The sequence below is a fragment of the Cyrtonyx montezumae genome, unplaced genomic scaffold (assembly GCF_038088225.1).
Source record: "Cyrtonyx montezumae isolate F1298 unplaced genomic scaffold, pur_monq_1.0 scaffold_34, whole genome shotgun sequence".
Lineage (NCBI taxonomy): Eukaryota > Metazoa > Chordata > Aves > Galliformes > Odontophoridae > Cyrtonyx > Cyrtonyx montezumae.
This window is the reverse complement of record NW_027072039.1, coordinates 3,486,750-3,496,968: the sequence shown is the minus strand read 5'-3', so window position 1 is coordinate 3,496,968 and position 10,219 is coordinate 3,486,750. Positions and strand designations below refer to the sequence as shown.

The following is a 10,219-nucleotide window of genomic DNA, read 5'->3' as shown; positions in this document are numbered from 1 at the left end:
TGTTCAGAAAACCTGCACTGTAACCCCAAACTGCTCATAATCACAAATGCTAATGCTTAACTATTTCTCAATACACAGTTTCATTAAGACCACTCTTTGCCACGGGAAAGGATCTGACGCTTCTGTTGTGGACACAAAGTTAACTCTGCGATAGTGCTCCTTGGTTGCGCTGGATATAGTTATATATAGATAGATATGTATTACTGGCGTATACTTATAAACACCTAAGCCTGGTAGCATGCAAATGAAATAACAGAGAGGCGACTGAGCTGCACAGCACCCGTGCTACCGCCACACTGAGTGTGCACTGCTGACAAATGCCCATAATTTCTGGAAGAGAAGAACACTGCTGGCTGCAAAGTTCGGCTGCCCGGGGCTGGCACATGCCACTGCCATGGGGAGGAGAGTGGAGGCCCCCAGTGCTCCTTTCCCACAACCGTGCCCCTCGTAGGGGGCAATCTGGTTTGTGCTTCAAGGACCGAGGGGCTACAAAGCACAAGGAGGCGTCTTGAGATGGGTGACAATGTCAGCCAGTGTGGGAGGAAAGCAGAACTCTGGGTGGAGGGGAATACAGATGTGCCCTGGTTTGGGGGAGCATCGTCTGATGCGGGGCCCTCTGCTCAGGGCACCTCGTCTCACAGCACACAGGTCAGCAGGGCCTTCTTGTGCTCTACAGCACAGAGGGAGACAACTCACGGAGCTCACGGGTGCTACAGTTCCCTGAAAATGGGCCTTGAAATGTCCACAGGCATGCTGGGGGGAATTGTGGGGAGCAATATCGCTTGGTTGCAAGCACTGTGTTGGCTGAAGAAAAGCACCAGGAATGTGTTCACAGTATTGGTACTCGTTTGAAGTGAGCTCGCTGCTTCAAGACAAAGCAGCACAGCAGGTCATGAAGCCAAGGAGAGGCTTGGGGGAGAACCAGCATCGTGCTTTTTAAAAAGAAGTCAAAATAATCCTAGCCTGTCTATAAAAAAGGCAGAAGGTTTTATATAGAAAAAAGCTCGGCTCTTTTTGTTGTTGTCACTGCCTCCCAAACTTGTTCATTTCTGGTCCAGAAATTATGGTTCCCAGTTGTAAAATACTCCTACTGTATTGCTTGCGTGAAAAGAGTAAACCCACAGCCTCTATACTACATACAAATACAAAGCGCAAGAATAAATACCACATTTCTTTTCCTAATTGTCAGCTTACAAAATTGGTCAATACTTTGCAATTGTGACTCATGCAAATACCGTGTTGGGTCAGATTTTGATACCACAAATACTGCATTAACTCAGTGCCTTGTTTTTATATCCCCTTTCAGACAAAAAAAAAAAAAAAGAAAAAAAAGAAAAGAAAAAAAGTAAAAGGAAGAAAGAAAGAAAATGAGCACTCACCCCTACAGCTGGTGTACAGCCTTGGAGAAAACAACCCACACACGCACACTGCCACACGTGTCCCTGCACACGCACACGCGCCCCACGCACACACGGATGCACACGAAGCCCTGGCAGCTGGTCCCAAAGCAACAAGCACGGGCCCTGTGGTCTGCTTGCAGCACTGCACGCTCTGTCTGGATGGCAAACGTCACGCTTCCCCCACTGCCTGCCCCCTCCTGCTCCCATCTTCTTGTTGCCAGGGGACACGAAGGCTCCCACTAAGCGCTCTGCTCCAAAGGCTTTTTATGTCATATAAATATAGTGAAAGACATAGCTCTCTTTCCTCTGTCTCATACCTCTTCCTAGGCCAAAGTCTGGCTTAGTTCAATTATTGCCTCATTTAAAAATTAAATGTCCTTTGTTTGTATTCATTCCCCACTACCTTTCTGCTTCAAACCATCCACCTCCATCGGTTATCCACGTTCCCCATTCCTTTTCCCCCTCCCCGCCGTCAAAAAATAGTTGTCATCCTCTAAATACAGACTTCCTATTTAGAAACTTCGTTAGGTAAATATGATCTGAGAACCTGGAGCTCAGGTGATATTGCAAGCGTATAGGATCCTTAAAGCTAAGGTGATCCATTTGGCTTAGCTCTCATCCCCATCTATTCCACTCCTGAATTGCGATGGCTGTATTTACTGAGTCTGCTGGATTGTACATTTGCAATGGATGCTTCCCCGTTTATTCGTTTTTGTTTTCATTTGAACAGATGATAAATTACTAGATAAGGGGGTGCAGACCCCCTCCTCCCCCCCCCCTCCAAAAAAATCCAACCCCACTCCAATCCCAATCCCGAACCTTTCGGTCCCCTCAAAGAAACAGCATCAGAGGGTGACGTCGTCACGCTGCAGGGACGGTGCGGGCGCAGACCCCGTGGCGTGTCCTGGGGCTCACCCAGCCCCACATCCCTGGCATCATTTCCAAAGTGGGGAAGCAGGGGTGGGAGGAGGGGGTGTTTTCCAAGTGGGCTGTTCCTGTTGTTTTAAAGTTGCCGGGAGCTGGATCGTTTTTGTGTCTGTGTGCATCATCGAGTTTGTTGTGTATTTAATAAATACTGGATTAAAATGCTGCCGCTTATTTTTTTTTTCCTTATTTTTTTTTTCCTTCCTTTCTCTTTCGTATTTTTTTTTTAAATCTATTTTTTCTTTTGGTTTCCCAGGTGCTGCCACACAGCTACTCGTCCTCCTCCCGGTTGGCGTAGATGCCGGCTTCCCAGCGCAGCGCCAGCGCGCTCTTCCTGCGGTTCACCCTGGTGGCCTCCAGCACCTGGAGGGACAGAAGGAGAGGACACCCATCACATCGCCGTGGGAACATGCACACAAACATCCAGGAGCTGTATTATACGCAGAGAGGTCATGTATGCCTACATATGTGCACACGTAAGAACGCACATATGGTGTATATATATATATATTATATATATGCGCGGACGTATGCACACGTATAAAGGTGCACGTGTGTGTGCACATGTATGGAAACACATGCATGCACAGAAACCATTGTTCTTGGTGAGGAACGGATTTAATATGTGCCCTAACAAGGTTAAAGAAATAATTCAGAGTGGTCCAAAGGGTGACAGCGTGGGGCGTGCACGCAATGTGCTCCTCTGCAGATACTGAACAGTGGGTGCCTGCCCGCACCAGTGCTCTGTAGAAGTCCAGTCCTAACTTAAGAGCCAGAAAGAAAAAAAGGGGAAATAAAAGAAAAAGCAAGTTGGGGGGGAGGAAAGCCCAAACAACAATATGTGACTGTTCACTGAGCTAATGGCTGCACCCCCAGGTCCTACAGCCTCCAGAAAACTGCTCTGCACAGAAGTGGGCTTCTGAGACAGGGCAATGCCACTTGACTCCTGTCAGATGAGGTGATGACTTAAGTCTTGGCTGGGATAGAAATGAAGTTTAAGAATCACAGAACCCAGATGGTAGGGACACAGAAGGACCATGGGGTCCGACCCCTGGCTCCACACAGCACCACCCAAACCCAAACCCTGTGTGTGAGAGCAGTGCCCAAACCCTTCCTGAGCTCCATCAGCTCAGGGCCATGCCTGCTGCCCTGAGGAGCTGTGCCATGCCCACCTCCCTCTGGGGCACAGCCTTCCCTAAGCTGTCCAAGTGTGAGCAGGGCTGAACAGTTTTTATTCTATCCAGTAGAGGGCCAATGTGCCCAGAAAACTAACGATTCATCCGAGGGAAGAAAAAAACCAAAACCATCCGTGAGGAAATCCTTCTGGGATATTAGCTGCAAGCACTGCACTGAAGCAATTGCATAGCTGAGGGCTGGAGGATTAAGCTACGTGCCTGCAGGTGCTGAGTGCCCAAGCCATGGGAAGACACTCCACACTGTGCCTCTGAACAATGGAGAAATAACACCATTTATCAGGGTATCATCTCTGCCTCAGAATATGAAATTACAGAGACTGCTCTGTGGTTAGCAATGAAGGGTAAAAAAAAAACCAACACTGTGTTGCTGTTTCTTTTTTCTTCAAATGGCAGCAGGCAACAGCTATGAACCTATTGAGATCAAGGACAGCAATTAAGAAAATCACAGAAAATTATTATTTTCCCCACTGGATAAGAAAATTAACATTTAAAAATTATTAATAAAGCCAATTCAGCTTTCTAACTGAAACTAACGCTGTTACAGAGCAGTGATATATTCAAGACAGGTCTCCTGAATTTCACCTGGTTTATGCTAGCTGAAAATAAAAGGAATTTTACATCATTTACAACAATTCCTGGTCTGTATCTTCCTTGCTGGAAATCATCCCTTTGCAATGGATTTTGGTGGTGTATGTAGAAGGATTTTTGCTTCAGATCAGTCAGCAGAAAGGAAAGTTGGATGCTCTCTTACTGGTAATGAGAATAAAAAGTGAAATACAGAGATGCTTTGGTCCACAGCGTATTCCCACTACCTGGTGCCGAGTGAAAATGGCTACTGTATAAAAGAAGCTAATTTTCACTATACAGTGGCAGAAAAACCAGTGTGGAAGCAAACAGATTTTTCTGGAGCTTCACATTTTACAAACTCTTCCCATCTGGACCTGGAAGAACTAAAAGCAACGAAAGTAAGAAAATGCAGAGATGGGAGTGTCTAAATTCTGCCCTCTCCATGCAGAAAGACACCTCCAGGGAAGCACACCAAATAAATCACAGGAAACCAAATGCTTGAACGTGCAGCTACAGCTAGTGAGTGACAAACTGCATCACCTCCTTCAGCACAAAGGTATTTTCTGTGCTGTGCCCACCCAGTGCTGGTCCTTGAGTGTTCCTGACCTCCAGTGAGCACTGTGAGGAGCTGGCAGGTGGAATCCAACTGTTCTTATCCAAAACAGGAGAGTAGGAATACTACTGCTGCTGGTTAGCATTGTACATAAACTGTGTGTCCTCTCCCATCAGACCTAGTCTGTTGGTTTTCTATTTCATAAATCAAAAATGTTTGGCAGACACCTTAAAAAACGACGTAAGAATTACCTAACTGCTGTTATCAACTACAGCACGACTGGTATTTAGCAAAGACAGGTTAACCCCAAGTACATCCAATAACACTAATACCTGTAAGGACAAAACCAGTTGTTTTTAGGGATGCATACAATCTCCATTCATGCAGGCACACGGTTATCAGTGGTCTCTTTAGAACTGCACAAGGATGTGCTTTTAACACAGACTTGGCTCTTTCAGTAACAGCTTGCTTTGTGGCCAAACTGAAAAGACACATCTTTCCTCCTTCCCCATTCGAGCACATTGCCTTCTAGCTCACTGTTCCTCATGCCAGTGCTCTTCCACAAAGCAGGCACATCGAATCTGCCCCGGAGCAGATCCTGATGCCCTGACCACCACTGTGTGTGAAACAAGCTTCTGGAACCTGCTCAGCTCTTGAGAAACACTCCACACAAGGATCAGTCACCGCTGACTGCTATCAGTGAGATAAAACCCACAATAAATTAATGAATAGGGGAAGGCACATTTTTTATTTTTCTTTACTCTCCAGGACAGATTATATTCGTGCACCAGTCTTGAGTCGCCTGATATGGAGAAGATATGCTATGAGATGGGGAAATACTGGGAGGTATGTGTGTGTAACATACTGATGGTGCTGGACAGACGAGTGGCAGTCATTAGCAGGATCTGTTTGCATACTTTACAGGAAGCCCAGATTCACATTTACACCTGCACAGAGAACTACAGGCAGCTGAAACATTCATGTTACTGAGCACCTCATTCCTAAAAATCAGTGCAAAATTGGGATGGATGCATTTGGCAGAGTTCAGCTTTGTAGGATAACGACTGTGTTAAGTTATTACCTCATGCATGCTGCCAGGATGCCAAATGTCACTGAAAAGACCCTTTTTTTTCTAAGCAGGTATGGGTTTTTTCTTTCAAACTGAGGCCAGCATGGATAGTTAACTGTGGAGCTGTGGTCATTTGTCATAATCACATCACACAGGGAAAAGGACATGCTCACACAGCTCCCCACAATAAAACCATGCACTCACATCTGCCTCTCCCACCAAAGAAAGGCTGGTGTGGGGGTGTCCAAACGCTTCCAAAACTCTGCAGATCTTGCTACTGACACATACCCTTTAACCAGAGATGGAGGAAAGCCACACACAGTGTCTGGGGGTGCTTGGGCCCCAGGCTCAGCTTTGCCAGCAGAATGGCAACACAGAAGTTCTCACTTCATGCCTCAGGAATGCCTCAGTCCTGGGCCACAGCTCCCATCCCTTTAATTGCTACCCCTCCCATGCCAGGGGTTGTAAGAAGAATCCCGAGGAAAGAAAACCAGCCACACAAACACTGGTTGATGGGAGATAAGATGGGATATCCCCCACACACATTTGCATCCCTGTTTTGTTACGAAACAGCACTGGCACACAGCATGAAAATGCAAACTGCAGCAACATGCACTGGGAACCACCATGCAAGAGGAAGCAAAAAATAAATAAGCAGTTGAAAAGTACCTCTGAAGTAACCTTGCTAGACAGTAATTTACAGGTGTACTGGTAGAAAGGGAAAAGACCAGCATTAGTACATTGAACAAGCATGTTACAACTAGGAAACAAGAACATAAAGAAACTGCAAGAACTTCCACATCTCAGAGAACAGGATTTCAAGCACTTGGCTTCATGGAAAAAAAAACCCAAAACAAAACACATCAGTCCATTTGGTGGGGTTTTTTTTGTTTGTTTGCTTTTTGGTTTTTTTAATGACATTGCTTGGCCTGTCTGAATCTCATTTCTGTTGATGCCTGACTCATTTTTTTGCTGATGCTTTTTTTTTCTCACCTGATGAAGCCTATACATCCTCTTCGGAAGAAACCACCCCCTTGATGGACAGATGCAGATTGATGTGCCCTCTGTCTCCGAAAGGCAACACTGGCAAGCCTTGGCCAGAGCTGCCCTGATATAACCACTCAAGTCAGACATGAGGCAGAAGGTGGTGGTGGTTAAGGGACAAGCAGGGAACAGGTCCTCTTGAAACTCTTCTGCCTTCTGGTGTACCTAGTGTAGGGAGAAACTGAAGCCCTACAGACCAGTGCTCAGCATGTGAAAGAGAATTTCCGCAGAGTTTACATCTCTCAAGGATACCATTGAGGTGACCACATCTGCTGACTTCTGCCCCTGCCTTAACAGGGCATGGAGGTGCTCTTCTGTTTTATTAGACACAGGCAGAGCACACCTTCTGCTGAGGTGCTGAGAGATCAGCAATCCCAGCCAGGACATCAGGGCATCCCTTGAACTGCAAGAAGAGGCAAGGCAGTGCCAACAAATGTGTATCTAGGAATCACCAGTCCATATACCTGAGGTGTTTTGCACACAGGTACCCAGAAAGAACCTGTCCTCTTGCACTAATGACACCTTACCAACAACTTGTGGCTAACACAGCTGTGTAAGAAGGCTTCAGTGAGGGCAAGCTCCGCTTACTCTTGATGGGGGTGAGTATGCTGGGGACAAGCACATGCTGATTATGCAGCTTCTTCAATGTGGTGAGGTTCTGAGCCACCAGATTTGCTCCATGAAGCTGACGGAGGTTTTTCAAGGCCCTCAGTAGGAGAAGGGACTAAAAAGCTGCTTTGAAATTCATCTGCTCGCACTTTTGAGTTATCCTTCCTTCTGTGTTTTGGTTGACCAGCAAAAATGCAACAGGATTCCTCTACATTTCATCCCTTCTAACCCCTTATGCTACTGTACAACATTCATAATGATTAGGAGCTCCCAGAACAGCACTGTCTGGTATCCACATTATGAAACTTCACTTCTATATACCTCATGAAACTGACATCAGTGAGACTTACTAGAAAGTGGTTTGCTTGGAGCATGAGCTCCCTGCAGCTGAGATTGTTGTTCTGACATCTCTGGGAAGTGCCTAGAGGGCTCTGGCTGCTTCAGCAAACACAAAACACATTTAAGAAGTTTTGTATCTCACTTATGTCTGACTACTCTGAGCAGACTACCCACAGAAATTCACAGTGTGAAGAAGATACACCTCATACTTCGCTGGGAAACTGGCTGTGCAATGTATGCACCTAGATTCTGGGACTTCCAGCTATGAAATTCATAGCTGCTCTCACTACTGCCTTCAGTAAAGAGGATGGTAGGTTAAACTCTGCTACAGGAATGGTTGAAGCACAGGCACCCCTTGCACAATCTGAAATTCTGGCCAATTTTCTGTTTCTATTTGCGTGGGAAAAAAAAAGACAACAAATCCAGAGAGAGACAACACATCGAGGGATCCAAGATGGTTTTTCTGAGACATTCCCAATCCAGTTCTCCAGGGGACTGCTTGTAGGAGGGTTACCACTTACACTCAACCCCAAGCATGTTGGGACTGGACTCTGTGAGTCAACAAACAAAGGCACGAATATATGCTTGCTCCACAAAGTTGAAACAGCTGTTAAAATAACCACTAGAAATTCCTGATGGCAGGTGAAATAAAAATAATAATAATAATAAACAAAAAATAATAAAAACAAACAAACTACCAATTTCAGGGTGACTGCCTACTGCCCTTAATATTCATTTAAGTAATTAGTCAAAGTGGAAATTAATGTGAGTTGTTTTTGGCATTTTCACAGACACTGTCTTCCATCCCACCAGCCCTCATCTTTCCGTTTCAATCAAGCTCAACGTGTTGCAGCCCTGCAAAGTGACTTGAACAGATTCTAGGGAAATATGTTTCTGTTGTCTTGCTGATTGTGAATTGCCATCAGCAGAAAGTGAAAAGTGCACTTACACTGCTGTCATCCATCCGCTCTCGTCTCTTGGTTTTGTGTGTTTCATAATCCTCCATCAGGGTCTCCATCAGGTTCTTGGGTCGCTGGGCTCCTGCAGGCTCCTCAGCTGGCAGGTCAGAGTGTGAGGCAGGGCCCTCTGTGGTGGGGGATGGAGGAGGCTTTATTTTCTCTATCTTTCCTGCAATGACAAGAAAATAAAATAATCCCTTCTGAGCTCAAGGACTCGCAAGTTGTTTCCAAACCCATTTCCTGAAACCTACCGTATCAAAATATTACAAAACACCCATCTACAAAAGGTAGCAAAATTATAAGACAATATATGGCACTTTTAACCCATCATCACTGTTTACAGGAATATCTGGATTAACCTCCTCCTGAGTAAGACTCATTTCAGTGATCTGAAAATATATGAAAGATGCTGAAAAACTATAATCTTTTTTTCTGGCTCAGACAGTGCAATGCACAGGATGCCACCATGCATTAAATGTGCAGAGAAAGAAGGCTGGTGAAATGATGATGCATTTTAATTCTTCCCATGCTTTTTCACCTGCCTTACAAGAAGAGCTCAGGGCTTCGCATAGGTCTCTGGTGTTGCTCTCCCCTGGATTACTTCCCACAAGCTGCAGCTGGCCAGGCTGAGGAGACCAGTGCAAGGACCTGGTCCTGGGGGGACATCAGCACTCTCTGTAAGGACAGCTGTGCACTGTCCAGCTGACACTGGAGCACACATCAGTGGTTCTGTGGATGAGCACTTGGCCTGACCCATTGGGAAGAGTGAGGGCTGGCTGTGGGAATAAGGTGTGTGAGGGTTTCTGTCTGCTTATGTCAAAAACGTACTTGGCTATGATGGGAAAAAGCTATTGCTGGGGAAAATTAGGTTCCCTTCTCCATGGGGTGGCTGCTCTTAGAAATAAGATTGTTCAGTGGACGGTGAAAGGAAAACAAACAAACAAACAAACCCTAAACCATACAAATAAGGGAAGTAACTAGAAGCAACATGCAGATTTTTTGACACAGCAAGCTAATTCTTCTTCCAAAGAAGCATCATTAACAGTGGTAACCACTAGGGAGCAGCCATGGAACCTCTTGTTAAGAGTCAGCAGAAGCTTAATGAAAGAAGTGAAACCAGAGTCAGAACTGCAAGAAATACCCTTGCTGGGCTTACTTCATTTCTAACCAGCATGGAAAAACCCCACATCGCTTGTATCTTGTTAAAGGCTTAGTTTAAGCTGGCTGGTGCAGGGATGAGGCTGGAAATTCAACCCCCCTGAAGCATCCCAGTCAGATGCAGAGGGGGTATTTCCATGAGCAGCTGTCATCCTGCTCATTAGGTCCAGTGGGCAAAAGAGTGAGCTGAAAATGAAAAGTGTGGCTGAGGGTTAGGTATGCTGTTGTATTACTTCATTCTTGTAGTAATAAGTGACTTCTTAGTCATCCCACTCAGCTTCTGTGAGCTCCTTGGAGACACAGGCCCATCACATACTGACCAGACATACAGATGAGCCCCTTACACCCTAGAAAATGACACTAAGGATGGGATCTGGGGATCTCCATTTTAGAAGACAGCA

The 10,219-nt window shown here is 45.7% G+C and overlaps 1 protein-coding gene across 5 annotated transcripts in view; it reads right to left on the bottom strand.

The window, feature by feature from the left end:
* Positions 1-2,529: 2,529 nt before the first annotated feature.
* Positions 2,530-10,219, bottom strand: part of PALM2AKAP2 (PALM2 and AKAP2 fusion) — a 237,905-nt gene continuing 230,215 nt past the window's right edge. For 4 of the 5 annotated variants that reach the window (XM_065745187.1, XM_065745189.1, XM_065745191.1 and 1 more), the window contains 3 exons: positions 8,651-8,829; positions 6,379-6,417; positions 2,530-2,687 (listed from right to left, as the gene is read on the bottom strand). In XM_065745187.1, the coding sequence (XP_065601259.1) occupies positions 2,595-2,687; positions 6,379-6,417; positions 8,651-8,829 (311 nt within the window). In that variant the 3' untranslated portion in view covers positions 2,530-2,594. The remainder of the gene's footprint in view (positions 2,688-6,378; positions 6,418-8,650; positions 8,830-10,219) is intronic. The other variant, XM_065745188.1, reaches the window with a different exon arrangement.